The sequence below is a fragment of the Trachypithecus francoisi genome, unplaced genomic scaffold (assembly GCF_009764315.1).
Source record: "Trachypithecus francoisi isolate TF-2019V2 unplaced genomic scaffold, Tfra_2.0 Lachesis_group21, whole genome shotgun sequence".
Classification (NCBI taxonomy): Eukaryota; Metazoa; Chordata; class Mammalia; order Primates; family Cercopithecidae; genus Trachypithecus; species Trachypithecus francoisi.
Window position 1 is genome coordinate 27,936,376 of NW_022681467.1, and position 15,874 is coordinate 27,952,249.

General features: G+C 53.7%; 1 protein-coding gene across 5 annotated transcripts in view; it reads right to left on the minus strand.

Annotated features, from left to right (window-relative positions):
• Positions 1–3,427: 3,427 nt before the first annotated feature.
• The window catches only part of NOL4L (nucleolar protein 4 like), a 146,538-nt gene continuing 134,091 nt past the window's right edge, over positions 3,428–15,874 (minus strand). For 2 of the 5 annotated variants that reach the window (XM_033186086.1, XM_033186089.1), the window contains 5 exons: positions 13,913–14,098; positions 13,640–13,831; positions 13,223–13,345; positions 12,561–12,762; positions 3,428–8,167 (listed from right to left, as the gene is read on the minus strand). In XM_033186086.1, the coding sequence (XP_033041977.1) occupies positions 7,947–8,167; positions 12,561–12,762; positions 13,223–13,345; positions 13,640–13,831; positions 13,913–14,098 (924 nt within the window). In that variant the 3' untranslated portion in view covers positions 3,428–7,946. Of the gene's footprint in view, positions 8,168–10,713; positions 11,904–12,560; positions 12,763–13,222; positions 13,346–13,639; positions 13,832–13,912; positions 14,099–15,874 lie in introns of those variants that run through there. The other 3 variants (XM_033186087.1, XM_033186091.1, XM_033186088.1) reach the window with 2 other exon arrangements.

Consider the following 15,874-nt stretch of genomic DNA (forward strand, 5'->3'; position numbering starts at 1 on the left):
CTGGTGGCAGTGAGAGGAAGGTGCTGGCCCAGGGTGGGTGTCTGATGCTAGCTGAGTGAGCCTGAGTAGGTGGCCTGCTTCAGGGATTGACTTCTTGACTAAGTCCTCAGACGTCTCCAGAGTACGTAAATACGTTGACTTTGTGCTTATCAGAAATAATTTTATTGGTATGTAAATAAGCCAAAAGACCAAATGGTGGGAGTTTAAACATCTATTCACGAATGTTTTCCTATGGATTGGAGGAAACACTTCGTGGTGGGATATCCTTTGGGCAGTTCAAGCTGCCATTTTGTAGTGCTGCTGTTTGATTGACATGCAGTTTTGAGAACTGATGATTCGGAGGCCCTGTAGTGACTGAGCAACTGCCTGGTGGTGGTGATGTGTCCTTCTGTCGCAGGACCCATTTGCCCACTTATGTCTGCAGGAGCTCAGAATGCATTAGGGTCCCAGATCGGGACCTTCCTGTGCCTATTGCCTCTCCTCGGGGAGGCAGAATGGTGTAGTGAGTTCCTAGAGTACAGCCTTTGCGACACGCCAGCTCTGTGGTCTTGGGCCATATTTAATCAGGCTGCCAACTATCATCTGTGAATGGTGTAATAGTTCCTGCTTCACGAGGTTGTTAGTGCCTGCCACCTAGGACATAATGACTGTTAGTTCACAGCAGGCCAAGACAGTAATAGGTGAACTATAGTAGAAATCTAGACAGCTACTGCCTCCTGCTTCACTTGCTCCAGAAAGGAGCTGTCAGGATGTAGGCCTTGTGCCCGCTGTGCTGAGGGGTGATGCAGGGTATGAAGTCACTTTGGACCCTGGCTTTTGGTCTCAGGCCACAGACCTGACCAAAGGTTGGTGTAGTCCTGAGTTTAGATTGAATATTTGGTCAGGAAGGCTTATTTTGCTCATGGTCCAAAGGACAGGGAAAATAATGTTTCAGAATATAGGAAAAATGGTATTGGCCTGGCAAGGTGTCATTTATTTGCTTTCCAGCCTGCTGTAAGACTGTGTTAGAGGGGTGTGTGGGTATGTGTGCCTACTAAATAGAGCTACCTGCATCCATCAGGGGTCTTGATGGCCAAAGCATCTGCCTGCCCTGTCTCCCGGAGAGGAGGGGACCCAGGCTGTGCTGCCCTTATGTGTGGGTGTTGTTTGAAGCCATGGAAGGGGCAGGATGTGGAACTTTGGAGATTGCTCCAAAATTGGACAACATCCCCATGCTTCCTATTGTCTCTGGTAAATTTGAAAGCCTAGAATGAACATCTCTACCACAAGCCGTAGACGAACGCCTTATAAGAACAACAGTTGTCAGTGCTGTGTTACCTGATATGGGTGGGTCTTAATCTTTTTTTTGGGAACTCTCCCCCCATGGAATGCACATACAAAGCTTTTTGGGTTTTTTTTGCTGACTGTCACTCTCTTTAGGCTGGAGTGCAGTGGCATGATCATAGCTCACTGTAGCCTCAAACTCCTGAGCTCAAGTGATCCTTCCACCTCATCCTCCCAAGTAGCTCAGACTACAGGCACACGCCACCATGCCCAGCTAATATTAAAATTTTTTGTAGAGACTGTTGCCCAGACTAGTCTTGAACTCTTGGCCTCAAGCGATCTTGCTGCCAGCACACCTGGCCTCACAAAGTTTTGCGTACTGTGTCAGGATTTACCAGCTCCTTAGGCAGCTGGGGCCCTGTGTTTAAAAACTACCGGCTGAGAATAAACCTAATAAAATCTGTGTTTATACAAAAGATCAATTAAGGGAAGATAGGATTTTGCAAGGATTCTTCTTGCAAAGAAATGTAACTACTGAGCTTCCCTAGTGCATTTTAAGTTGTTTTTCATAAAGGGAGATTTGCCTGTTTTGTCGTTGAGTACATTTTAGTTCACTCTTCTGAGGGGATGTTCCCATTTGATGAAGTCTTTTATCCACTGTTAACAACAGTGGTGTGGAGCCCTGTTTAAAGAAGCCAGACTGGAATAAGCGAGCGGGAATCCCAGTGCTCCGGTGGAACAGCAGCATTTCCTGTGGAAGGAGGTAAGTGTTTGCGGAGCTGGCCAGCAGGCCAACGGGGTCTGTGTTCTGGAGCTGTTGTCCCAGGTTGTGGGTTTCTAATAGTCTTAATAGTTTGAGCAGTCTCAGTGGTGATCATTTTAGGCAGGACAAGGAATTTCCGTGGTATTGACTGAGGATCTGCTGCCCCTTGATTCCCCACATCCATGGGAAAAGGGAGGCATCAAGGGCCATCTTCTTCTGTGCCCGGACCTCCTCCTGTCTTGCAGTGAGTCTCAGCCCCAAGGTCATGCCCTTTTCCATTTTTTATATTTGGCTACTCTACGGAATTTCTGTGAGAAAAAGGATTATGTCATTAAAAAATCAAGGTTGGCCGGACGCGGTGGCTCACGCCTGTAATCCCAGCACTTTGGGAGGCCAAGGCAGGTGGATCACGAGGTCAGGAATTCAAGACCAGCCTGGCCAAGATGGTGAAACCCCGTCTCTACTAAAAATACAAAAAATTAGCTGGGCGTAGTGGCCTGCACCTGTAATCCCAGCTACTCCGGAGGCTGAGGCAGAGAATTGCTTAAACCTGGAGGGTTGGAGGCGGTGAGCTGAGATCACACCACTGCACTCCAGCCTGGGCAACAGAGTGATACTCTGTCTAAAAAAAATAAATAAAAATCAAGGTTTTAATAAGAACTCCCATAAATGTATACACATATATATACACACACACACAGAATTTTAGGAGTAAAATGTATGCTTTTAACATGCCTAAAGTTTTTAAATCCATGATCACATTTGTTCCCAGCCATATTCCTATAATTTTTCCTTAAAGCTTAACCTAAACCACATATATAGGATGAAAAAAAATCAGCACAAGTAAGTATCTTTGGGAAAAGTAGCCCTTTTCTTTCCTTCAAGGTGGGATCCAGGGTTTTGCATAGAATGGAATGTTAAGCACCGAAGGTTCAGAACCAGGGATCATGTTTGCTCAGTTTTCCAAATTAGCACTTAGGGATTATTATGGGAATTTGGTTTCAGTCAATTGCCCACGTGCTAGGGTGAGAGGTTGTGGAAAAGCAAGTTTTTTGCTGGTCACTGAATTTCAGCAGGGCCGTGTACTCCGTGTGCCTGTGTGTCTGCGTGTGGCGGGTAAGGGAACTGAGATTTAAAACGGTGCATGAGAGTTCTGCCTGTGCTCAGCAACTGAAGGGCACCTGGGAAGGGTTCATTTCCTTCCCTAACAGATGAGGTGCTGGAATTACAGGTTTATTTGTGCTAGAAGATGTACTGAGGACCTTCTGTGTGCCATACTGTTGGCTAGTAGATGCCACTAGTAGAAAGATGTTTCAGTGCCAGACTAGATGAGGAAGGGTGAGAAGTGGCAGGTGGTGCTGCTGTTGATAGGACACAGTGGAAGCAGAGCATTCAGTTTGTTGTTCAGTGTTTATTAAGTAGATTCAGTCTTATATATGATATACAGATTCAAAAGGAAAAGGATTCCACATACTTATGAAATCAGTGCATTTAGCAAGTAATACCATGGAGATAACAGCTCGATTAACAGCTCATTGGTCTTTTGTTAAGTGAGGGAGAGAGGGAGTCGGCCTGTGCTAGTCATTCCACAAACAAAACAGAATTTAGTCGCATCACGTACAGAAGACACATTCTAAGAATTAAAATATTAAGCCACATTTACTGGTAAAACTCACTATATAGAACACAAATGATTTTTATAGAGAGCATTGAGGAGGAAGTCCTCACCTGCTTAGAAGAGCCACGTTAAGTTGCATAGGTGCATTATCTGTAAAAATATAATTTAGAGGTGAAGCCATTGATTAACAAAGAGTCACCTTTAAAAGTTGGTGCCATCCACTGTTTGCCTTAAGTGCTTACTGTCTGGAGTCCTGTGCCCCTCCTGGGAGGTGGGACCTCATGAAGGAGCGGCCCCCAGAGGAACCCTGAAGAAATGGCTTGTACTGTCTGCACTGAAAGTCTTAACATCTCATCTCAGATACGGAACTCGTGCTCTTCCAAAACATGTCTAAATTACGCCAGAGGACTAAAGACCTCTTGGGTTGTCTCTAAATCCTGATTGGCTTGATCCTGAAGGCCACGTGAGTCATTCTGACCTTCCCACTCCCAGGCTGCCCAGGGAAGAACTACATTCATCCCATAGCTCTGCAGCAAAGTCCTGCCCTCCCTTTTCCTCTGTCCATGCAGTTACCCAACAGCAGCCAATAGGAGGTCTCTCTTCTGACTCCTGCTCCTAAATGGACCACATAATAGAGGCATATGGGCCATCTACCAGGTGGAAAGTTTTTCAGCCAATCTGAGTTCTATATGGTGTAGGGTTTTTGTTGTATTTTTAGGTGGAAACGTAGGTAAAAAGTGAGAGGTTTTTGTTTGTGGCTTTGCTAAGCAGATGAGCTTAGTGAGGTGCATCTTCCTCCTCAAGAGCAAGTCTTGCAGAACACACAGGGACTGGGGGCATCTGTACATGTAAACAGTACACTTTCACTGAGTCCAAAATTAGGAGCAAAAATACAAAGGTTCACATTGGTCTTAGGTAGATACAGGCGAAAAAGGATTGAGCTGTTTAGCTCAGAAACAACAAAAACAAAGTTTCTAAAGCACCACTAAATTATATAAAAATCAGACCATGGACGGATTGAAACTGGTATTCTGGTGAAATACTTTACTATTTTGTAAAAAGTTTTACAAAAAATTACAAATTAAAAGTATCAACCCTCTGAGTTCAAAGCAGCATTTTGAAAATGAACTGGTAGTTAATCCTATAACCACCCTTGGAGTTGTAAGTGGCCCTTGGGAATAGGGATGGATGGGTTCCACCTGTTTGAAATCCTCGAAAACCCTCCTAACTCCCTGCCTGTCCCCACTCCCTGTCAGCACTGTCCTTGGGAATAAACTGTCCTCTGTAAGAGTGGCGACGGTAAAATGAGTTTCAGATGGGTTATACACACTATCACTTGTCTACCTGATGGTCCACCACTAAGACCAATGCCCACTTCTCTGATGCTGCCCTTCTCGTGGGATTAGCCCCTGCAAAGACTCTGGAATTGGAGTATCCTACTTTTGCAGTTCCTTTTTAACTTAGGATCCCAAATGATTACTTTGTGCCCTGAGGCCCATAAGAAGATTTTTAAATGGCTGTGGGACAGGGCTTTGGGAGCTCCTTTTGGGAGAAGGCAGTCCCTCTGGTGAGGGTGAGACAGCAGTGAGCTTGGTTCATCAGAACCAGCTCTTTGGTGCCCTCCAAGTCAGGAGTAGGGGGAAGGGGTTGAAGCTGTATCTTTTAAAACAAAAGCAAAACAGAACTAAGTTCCCTGACTGAGCCAGCTAAATGGAATCCTGTTTCCAAGCAGAAACTTGCTCCTGATTCTGCCATCTCCAGGGCTTCAGGTGTAGTTTCACTGGAAAGGAGGAGCCCACCCAAGAGGTGGGGTCAACATGATGAAATTCCTTGTCCTGGAGGGGCCTGGGAGGCCCAATGGACTTTAACCACTGACATATTCTTTCCTTTCTCTTGAAAACACACTGAACCTATGCTTTTGCTGCAGTACTAAGGCAGGCTAGAGGGTGGTCAGTTCCAACAGCTTGAACTCAGAGAAACGTGACTTCAAACTGTAGCTTATGCTGATCTTTAGATCTAATCCTTGTGTGGGTGGCGGGAGGGAACCCCTTCCCCAGTCTTTCTCACTCCTGTCTGCGAAGAAATGCAAACGCTCCACGTCTAGCTTGGGTACTGCCTCTGGGAGGAGAAGTGACATGTTAAGTAACTGATACCAGGAATTCTAGGGTGGCGATTGTCTCTGCCAGGTTTTAACATTAAGATTCTCACAAATTGCCTGGGGTAACATTTTGCAAAAGATCTCACTGATTACTTTGTAGTATTGTTCACACACAAAAATAAATATTTACACGAATTCAAATGTTGAGGGGAGTAGTACTGAGCAGGTGGGGCTGGATGTGTGGATGGCTGGGGTGTGGGAGAGGCCTTGGGCACTGGAGGTTGTGCTGTGCTAAGGGTGAGTCTCAGGTGTCCTGGCCCTGACCAGAGGCCTGGGGATTGGTCAGATGGAAGGCAGAGGTGGTGTGGCTGAGTAGGTTGTTGGAGGCCACTTGAGAGAGACGACCACCCCCAACCTCTAGGGGCTGGAAGTAAGCACAGGGTGGGCACCCTACCTTTCAGAGTTCTGGACCTGAGGCAGGATGGGGCATCTTCACTGGTGCCCCCTCCCCGTCCCTCCTCGGGGGGAGTCTGCCACAGTGCTGGGAGGCAGTGGCCACAGCTGCAACAGGCAATTGGCTGCAGAAAAGCTGGTTTGGGAAGGGGTGCCTGTTCTAGGAGCGAGTGGTTCTCTGTGGCCATCCTAGGTTCCACTCGGCCCTGGCTCCCCTGGGGCCTCTCTGCTCTGAGGGAGGAAAGGCAACAGAGGGCTTCTGCCAGTTCTGGGCAGGGGCGGGCAGCAGAGAGCTGCTGTCATGGCTACGGAGTGTTGCATGGAGAGGCCCTGGGGGCCTGCTGAGGTCTGGGCGAATCCCTGGTTTAGCAGCACTGGTAGGTATTGCACTGAGCAAGAGGAAGTGCCTATCGGGGAGGAAGGAAACCAGGCCAGCCTTTTCTTTTTGCCCTTTTTCACACTCCAGGGATTGTGGGTTTCTTCCAGGACTGGCCCCTCCAGAAGGGCTGGTCTTAGGAGAACCCCAAGTGGCTCCTCCACTTCCATTGATCCCTTTACTCCAAACATGGTGCAAGGGGATGGGAGCTGCTGTCCGCCCTGGAGCTCACAGCTGCCTGACGGCCGGGGCTCACCCTGAAGACGCGGCCCCTCCTGGCAGGAGTCTTAGGGCCGGGCCTGTGCACAGACGTTCAGACCTGGCTCCTGGGCAGCGGGCTGTGAGGGCAAGGGCCCTGCCGACCGGCCGCCACCTCCCAGCAGTCCGTCCTGTCAAGCAGCCGAGAGGGCCAGAGCTAGAGGACTGCAGTGGCTGGTTAGGGACAGGACGCTCTCTGGGTTCCAGCTCCTGGACACCCAGTCTGGACTTACCTCCCAGGCAGACACATTGTGTGGGGGAGTTGGGGTGACAGCTGTTCAGAACAGGCTCAGGGCACATCCTGGAAAAAGCCCACGCTGGAGTGTGAGGTAGAATACAGGTGACCATGGACTGGGGCTTCTGGAGAATGGGGTGGGGGTACCTCTTTTGTTTTGCTTTGCCATGGGTGTGGGTGAGGTCCTCCTGCTTGGCGGTGCCTAGGGAGGTGCCTGGTGGTGTCCCTGTGGCAGCACTGGGATCTGCAACAGGATGGCCTGGCCATGGGATAGCGGCCACAGGGTGCGCCAGGCATGCAGAGGAACAGCCAGCCTGGCATCCGCCCTGCCCCTGGCCCCAGCCCACATCAGTGTAGTGATATGGAATGTTAGGTATGGGGATACATCCTCCTGATCAGACAGACACAGACTAGCAATCTGTACAAACACAAAAGAATCCATTTTCAGAAAAATAAATTACTAAGGGGAGAGGAAGAAAGGGTCCACTTTGCTTTTCTCAATAAATATGCAATTCTGCTCACCTAAGACTTGAAAGGTAATTATCTGGGGGTGGGATTCTAACATCAGGGTCCACGAAGGTGATTCTAAACAGAGCTGCAGCCCCAGCGCCTTGTCAGGGGAGCCCCCAACCCTTCCAGAGCTGCCCCGTTGGCCTCTTCCAAGCAGGTCAGAGCACCCGTGTGGTGAGATTCCAAAAAAAAAAAAAAAAAAAAAAGTGTCCTTGTGCCCAAAGTCTCAGGTGCTTGGAGTGTGGCTAGAAACAGCTCTTTTGGATCCCACCTCTTTCAGAAACAAAATGTACCAACTGGTGAGGCAGGAAGCTGGGTCCAGGCTGGGACAGCCTCTTTCCCTAGGGCAGTGCGCTCCAGGTTCCGGTGGGGTCAGTTCTGCTGTAGGATGAGGTTTTCCAGTTCGTCTGCAGAGCGCAGCAGGAAGGCAGCAGACTCCCGGTAGCCCGCGATGAGCTGCCGCACGGCGCTGATCTCCGTGGGACTAAGCTGAGCGGTGGGCACGGGCCTGCTGGTGCTGGTGCTGGAGGGGGTGGGGGTGGGGGTGGTGGAGGTGGTGGAGGCCCCGCCTTTCATGCTGAGGTCCGTGGGCCCTGTGAAGAGGGAAGTAGGGTGAGGAGGGAGCAGCCACCCTGCCTGGCATCTGGGAGGTGTGTCTTCCTTGGCGCTGTCATAACCTATGGCCTAGTGCCCACTGTGAGTTGAACACTGGAGTCTGTGGCTCTGGTCCATCTCCCTGATGGCTCTATCCCTAATGCTTAGAACGGGCCTGCGGGCGACAGGGTTCTCAGGGAATCCTCAGAGTGATCTTGCAAAGATCTGGTTTTAGGTGAGGAAGAGGAAGACTTGGGGCAAAGGAACTCCTAAGATTGGCCTCTCAGTGTGGTGAGCAGAGCTTAGAAATGGGAACTACTCCCACCACTGAGGAACTGTGGGCCAAGTGCTAAAGCCTCTTCCAGCATGCCTAAAGGAGCGGCACCCATCCGTGTGCTCTTCCCCCACCCCAGACATCGAGGCTGGAAGGGGAGATGGTGTGCAGGAAACTCTGCAGGTAAGCAGGGGGCCTAACACACCTGAGAGATATGTGTGGGGAAAGCCCAGGAGGAGTTCAGAGTGGAGCCACAAAAGGCCAGGAGAAGAAACATCTGTGTGTGCTTCTGTCCAGCTGGAGAGAGGCCAGCTGCCCTGGTTGGGCGAAGAGGTACAGGCCAGACTGGCCAGGCCATAACTGCACCCCCAGGAGGGACCATGGCAGCCAGTGGATGGAGGAAGGGGCTGGGTGTGTGAAGCCTCTTTCTGCTAGGCCTCAGCACCTCGAATCCCCCCCTCCTGGGAGGAGTCCTGTGCCTGAGGTGGAGGGTTCATGCTGCTGGGATACGAGGGAGTGTGGGCCGAACGATCAGGACAAGACCAGGACTGGTTTCTGGAGACACTGCCTGCCCTTTGTCTTCAGATGATGATGGCAAAGAGGGAGCCTGCCATCTTCTAAAACACACGAGGGGTGTGCATATTGGGGAGGGGACCGCCAGGCCCTGTCCTCTCTTGGCCTTTCCCAAGAAGCTCCTGGCTTTGGAGTCAGGCAAGTGTAGATTCAAGTCCTGCTCTGCTACTTCACTGGCAAATTCTTGAACTTCTCTGGGCCTCAGAGCCCTCATCTGCCAAAACTAAGCGGCTCCTGTGAGCAGAAGCTGAGACACCAGGTGTGAAACTCAGCCCAGGCTCGGGCTCCTTCTCAGCCCTCAGGAGGCCTGCCTGCCTAGACTGGCACAGTAGGGAAGGGCTTCCAAACAGGTTTCAGGGCTTTCTGAGTGGGCTCCCAGGAGACCTGGAAGCTCCTGGAATTTGAAAAGCATCCTGCAAGGTGTTCACAGCAAGAAACAGCCAAAGAGGAGAGAATCTGGGCAGGTGCAGGCAGCGCTGCCGCTTCCCTGGGAAGCCTTCTCTGATGCAGCCAGGTCAGCTTCTCTGTTCTCTGCCCTCCCCCTGGAGTCCCTTCCCCACAGCTTTCTCTTCCATGGGGGTGTGAGGCTTCCCCCAACTACCCTGAAGGTTCTGGTGGCCACATTCACTCATGATTGCATCTCCATGGCAGTTTTTATGCTGCTATGAAGAGAGAGGGACAAGCTCTTGTCCCTGGAGGCATCCAGACTGGAAGTGACATCTTGGGATAAACTATGGAACCTGACTGCAGCTAAAAGGAAGCTGCTGCAGCCCCCGAATGGGGAAGGAAGCTGGAGCCTAGGATGGGACAGTTTGTCACATGGGTTATTTCCTCTCTGGCCAGAGAGCGTGGACACCAAGGAGGAAGTCCTAGGAACTATTTTCTAAACAGCGTCCTTGGAATTGAGAGTTAAGGAAATAGTTAAGTCTGTTCAAGTCACACACGGGGGAAAGGGTTGGGGCCGTGTCTGGAACCAGCAGCCAAGCAGGTCACTGACTCCCAAGGTGGTGTCACAGTGGGGGCCTGAGAAGCTGGGAACAGGAGTACCTCTGCTGGTTTCTGGATATTGCAGGGGCTGGACCCAGAGGGATGGGGAGGAGAGGGTCTGGTTCCCTCTAGGGTGGCTCTGTCCCTTCTGCATCATGCTTGGGAGTGGCCAGAGCCTCCTGGCATAGTCAACATGAGCAGTGGCCCCAGGTCCTTTTCTCCTCCTCTCCCCAAGTGCTATCCTGTTCATGCCTGTGCTCAGAGCTTCCTCCCTTCTCTCCTGGGCTGTAGCTGAGGCTTGGAAAGGAGAAGATCCCTGTTTCCTGTGGCCGATCTGATCTGGAGACATCCCATGCAGACTCTGGTTGCAGCCAGATGCTCAGGTTGCCGAGTGACTACCGTATGGTGGGTAGAGGCATAGGAGCGAGCAAGAGTTACCCAGCACCCCAGGCAAGACAGGCCGAGCCTGATTCTATCTAAGCTGATTTGCATCTCCAGATGACAACATAATGAACAAAGTGAGGAGCTCTGAGCCATTAATACGGCTGCCCAGCCGAGGTACCAAACTGATTGAACAATCACTTGAAAGTCTGAGGCTGGGGAGGCCAGTGGAGCTGGGTGGCCCTGCAACCACGTGGCTGCCTGTCATCTTCCTTCAACTGCTGGAGGATCTAAACAATGTTCTTCAGATGAGGTACTAGTGCTCACGGACAGGGGCTGTCCCAGGCGAGGAGGTAAATGACCAGATTTCTGCCTCAGTGGCCTCCCCACCCACCATGAAGGAACCAGGGTATTCACAGATGGGAGACTGAGACCCCAGGATGCACAAGGGCAGAGCCAGCTGCCTCCCTGGAAGAATCATTCTCTGGCTGCTGTTTGTGCCTCTTGGGCAGGTGTGAACGGGGCAGGCCTGAAACAGGCCCAGCCCCACCATGAGAGGCCCTTAGGAGAGTCAGGGGAACCTGGCAGCAACACCCCTGAGATAGGTCATGCTGGGTGGACACCAGATAGAGGCTTGTCACCATCGCCTGCTGCTAGGAGGGAGCAGGCCCCAGGCCACCCTCACCTCATCTGCTGGGCCGCAGACTCCTATATATAGGGAGGGCAGGGCTATGGGATGGCTTTTCTTTCCAGAATGAAAGGAGCCCACCTAGGACAGCCACTTCACCTCTCACTGTGCTGGCCACTCTGGCCTTAGCTTCAGGGATTAGGGCCAGGCAGCCTCTTATTTTAGGTTAAGAGGCATTAGGAAGGGATGAGGAGTTAAGCCCAGGCAGGAATCTTCCAGGGACCTGCATACACTTCCTGGTTCTGGGGGGTGGAGGGTCAAGGCGAGTGGAGGCGGCCTGGGTTTCCTGCCATGGGTGGGGACTAGCTCCCTCCCTTGCTGCCCAGGAACAGTGAGGGGTCTCCCCCTGCAGCCAAGGACAGGGGCTTAGGGAATCCTCAGGCATGTTTAGCCAAGACCTCGCACCAGTGTTCCCCAGCTTACAGGTGGCACCTTTCTCCAACCTACTCAAGTTCCTCAATTCTTCCCTTCATTCCCTGGCTTCTGAACAACCCGCAGAGCACACGGCTTCTGCCTCCTGTTCTCCCCATTCAAACCTTCTTACAAGGGCAGACAGAATGACAGACCACACAGTTCAAGGCCTTTCTGTGCTTAAAACCTAGCAGGGGCTCCTCCTGCACACAGAACACAACCCGAGTGCCTGGCCCAAGAGGTCCTGTGACCCACCAGGCTGACCCCACTCCTCCCCTGCTTCCCTTGGCCTCACAGTAAAGGGGTCTGAGGCTCCCCACTCCAGTTCGTGCTCACGGCAGCACCTGACTCCATGAGGAAGCCTCTGTCTCTTCGGGGGCTGTCTCCTCTAATGGTCTGTGCCCCATCTGCGCAGAGTAGCCTGGGAAGTTACCGGAAAAGCACCTACTGAATCACCCAGCTACAGCAGTGGAGCAAGGGAGCAGGTGTGTGCCATCACCCCGGGAGTCTCAGATGTAGGCTCCACGAGTGCAGGAGCAAGAACTGAGGCCCAGCACCCCGGGGAGAAAAGCTCTCACCTAGAAAGACAGGCCCTGAGCTGAGGCCTGGGGAGGGAGCCGCCCTGCAGGCAGCGGGGCCACAGCTGGGCCGGGCCAGCAGCCGTCTCACTGAGCCTTAGTCACTATGGGTGAGATGGGGCTGTGGAGATTCAGCTCAGGTCAAGAACAGGCCCCTGGCTGGGACTCGGCACCCACAGGGTCCCTAGGGGAGCGGAATCAGTGAGAGGCGCCGGGAGTGAAGGTGGGAAGCGGTGGAGCAAGCATCACTGGCGGTGAGAAGGGGGCGGTAGGTTTTTGCTTTAACCAGCTAAGTCTCCTTCACCTTCCAATCTAAGGACCAGCTGAGACGATGAAGTGGGAGGGTGCCAGAACCGCCCCTCCTGCTCCCTGTGCTGTGAGGCAGTCCCTTTCCATCACAGGCCTCTGCTTCCCCCTACCCCTTACCCTGCCGGGGGCTGCTCTGCAGACCCAACTGGGTGCTGGTCAGGGAGCCAGAGTCCAGGCCTCCCCCGACTCACCATTACTGTGGTTTCCTGTTTGGAGGGAGGCAGGGGGCTGCAGGTTGCTGCTCAAGGCCCCGTACCCGCGGTAACTGTAGTTGAGGCCGCCATTGGCGTACACAGGGTCCTGGGAGTAGGAGGAGGCTGGCAGTGAGTAGGTGGAGTGGGTGATGGCTGTGGAGTCCCGCGAGTGCTGCTTGTCCAGGGCTATGGGCTCATCCTGCAGAGGGGAGAGGGGGTCGCTGGGGAAACCAAGGGGCAGCTGGCCCCAACTACCATCCCTGGACACAAGGTGGATAAATGCTGCGGCCCCAGGACTCCTGGGACCCAATGCTGTGGTTTGACCTGTGGGATTCTGTCTGTCCCTCCCCTGGCCACCTTCCCCGCTGGGGGCTTTTCCCGACTCTGCTCATCTCCCTGTCAGCATATTTGATCTGGGCCCTCTGGTCTCGGTATGAAGTCCAGGCTTCCGTATGAGGTCTGAAGACCTCTGAGAACAACACGCCTGACCTCTACCCCTCTCCTCTCCTTGTCTTTGCCCTCCTGTTCCCCCTCTGCCCCTCCCCAACTGCACCCATCACAGCTCCCTCAGTCCACAGCCGTCTGAGGCCTGCCCTCCCTGCACCTGCTCTCCCTGGCTGCCCGGGAGCGGCCCCTGTAGTGGCTGCTGTGGCAGGTACCTGTGAGGACTGGTAGATCTCCAGACGCATCCGCTTGGCTGCCTTTCTCGTCTCGCTCTCACAGGCAGCTGCCAGGATGTTTTCTGCCATGGCCGAGGTCAGGTGGGGTGGCGTGGGTCTGGTCTGCAGGCAGAACGGGGATGGAGCTAGCATGGGGCTCGTGGGGGTCCTGGGCTTGTGCAGAGACCCTGCCCCAGGGGTGGGTGGCACAGCGTGGGGTTTGGGCTCGAGCGCCTCAGTCTACGGAGCTATATGACCTTTCTGGGCCTTAGTTCCCTCATTTGCAAACCAGGGATTATGGTACTTGCTTCCAGGGCTCCTGGGAAGACCCTGGGTGAAGGGGCCCGGGCATCCTGGGAGTGTGGCAGGAGGTCCGTGGTGGCGCCGAGGGGAAGTGTGGGCCAGGGAGGGACTCACCATCTCCATGCCGTTCTTCTTCATGCGCCGGCAGGACTTGAGGTACGTGCGGATGCGCTTGCGGGCCCGCTCCTGGAACTCGGGGAACTGCCGGCTGCAGGACTCGATGATGGCCTGGATCTTCTCCTTGGGTTGCTTGGAGATGGGCACCATGCGGTCCAGGTTCTCGTCCACAAAGAGACGCACAAACATCTGCAGAGACACGGGCCATGGGAAGGGCCGACCCTGGCATTGCTCCCATCCCCATCCCACCTGTTTCCGGCCAGTGCTCACGTTGAAGGCCTTAAGACGCTCAGGGTCCATGCCTTCAGAGTCGTTCATCTTGTCATTGTCCTCATGGTCATCATGGTCATCATCGTCGTCATCTGCCGTCGGGGCCCGGCCCACTGTCAGGTCCTCAGGGCAGCCGCTGACCTCAGTCTTAATGGAATCGTAGCTCCCAGAGCTGTAGGGGGGGGACTAAAAAGAGGGCAAGAGGCAGAGGGTTGGGCCAAGCAGCTGCTCATGCCCTTGCTGGGTCTCCTACAGGTGGTGAGCTTGGGGACCAGGGTGGCACGCACGCCCTGCTGCCACAAGAGCCACAGCTGCGAGGCCCTGAGCAAGTCACTCCTCTCTTCTGCTCTCTTCATCTGTGCAATGGGGACAGCAATGCTACCACCTCCTCCCTCCTTGGGCTGCCGCAGGGAGGACCGACTGCAACAGTGTATGCAGAGACCTGGCTCCTGGGGGTGCCAAGCACTTAGGAGGGTGTCACCTGTTTCCTCAGCAGAGGTCCACACCAGGACCTGCCACACGTACAGGGGAAAGGCAGACACGGAAAGGACTCCCACCACCCGCCAGCCTCCTCTTGTGCCAAGATATGTTTTGGCTTCAGGGTTTTCCTCCCTGATCTCAAGGGGCTACACCCCAAGCTGACAACCGAGCTGTCACCAAAGCAGCGAGCTGCCTGTCAGGAGGAGGGACAGATGCGCTGGGCGAGGGGCCAGCCAAGGCGAAGGTCCATTAAGCAGGATGTGTTCCCGCAGCTCCTGGCCTGGCCTTCTCCTGTCTGCACCCCCACCAGGACAACACAGTGGCCCCTTGAGAATATGTGGGTAGAAAGGGAAAGGGAACCAGATCCAGCTTCCACCAGCAGTCTCCTGTCCTCCAGCAGAGAAGGGCTCCAGCCCTCTGCTCCCATCACGAGTTCCTCCCTGGACAAGCCCCCTTGCCCATCTCTCCTTAGAGGCAACTTCCTCTTTTCCTCCGTGCTTCCTCCCTCTTCTCATCCTTCATGGCTCAGCTCCCACACCACCTGTCTCCTGCCCCTGCCTCGGGGCACTGCTCTGGGATGGCTGAGGACCACTGTTGCCTTTTGGAAAGTTTGTGCCTTCGATGGGTCCCAACTACTCATTCAGATCCTGACTGGCAGTAGCCTGGGGACACTGTCCCTGCCCTCAAGGAGGCTGGCATCGAGCAGGTAAGGCAGGCTGAAGGAACAGGTGGCTGCATGGTCAGACCTTGTGATGTGGCAGCATGGCCATGGCACAGCCCGGAGGGGAACAGCACTCACTGAGGAGCAAATCCAGGAAGAAGTGTACTGCCTGGCACCTGGTCCCACAGCACGGCCCCTGCCAGGCCTCTCTCCCTGGGACTAGGCCCACAGGGGTCGGTCCCCTAGGGTCACTGGCCTGGTGCCTGTCACTTCGTCCACATACAGACTTGGATAGGGGCAGGATGCCAGGGAGGGAGAAGAGTCTGTCCAGAGGTACAGGCTCCAGGAAGGCGCCTCTGGCCCCCAGGCCCAGGTTGGAGAAGAAGCACTACTGCAGGAAACCTTAGTAGCCGCTCGGAGGCAGCTTGTGGAAGTGTGAGGGAGGCCCCAGGAAGTAGGGGGGATGCCCACTGGTAGGGGTATCTGCTGTGCCCACCCTCCATCAGCCTGGTCAAAGGAGGAGTTCCACTGCCCACGTGCCTGGGCCCTTGCCCTTTTTTTGCACCACCTATAAAATGGGGACAGGCACGCAGAGAAACCAGGCAGTGGGAGGCCTCGTACCTGGCTGTGCCGAAAGTGGCCACTTGCTGTTATCCACAGCAGATGCTGTTCTGGGGGAGGGGACGGGTCGTGGGGATGCATATCCATCTACCATCTCTACCAAGGCAGGGACCATCAGCTCCACTTCACAGATGGGGAACCAGACTTGGAGAAGGGGGCCTGGCTTGAGGGCCACCTCCCATCCCACAGCTTCACCAGGA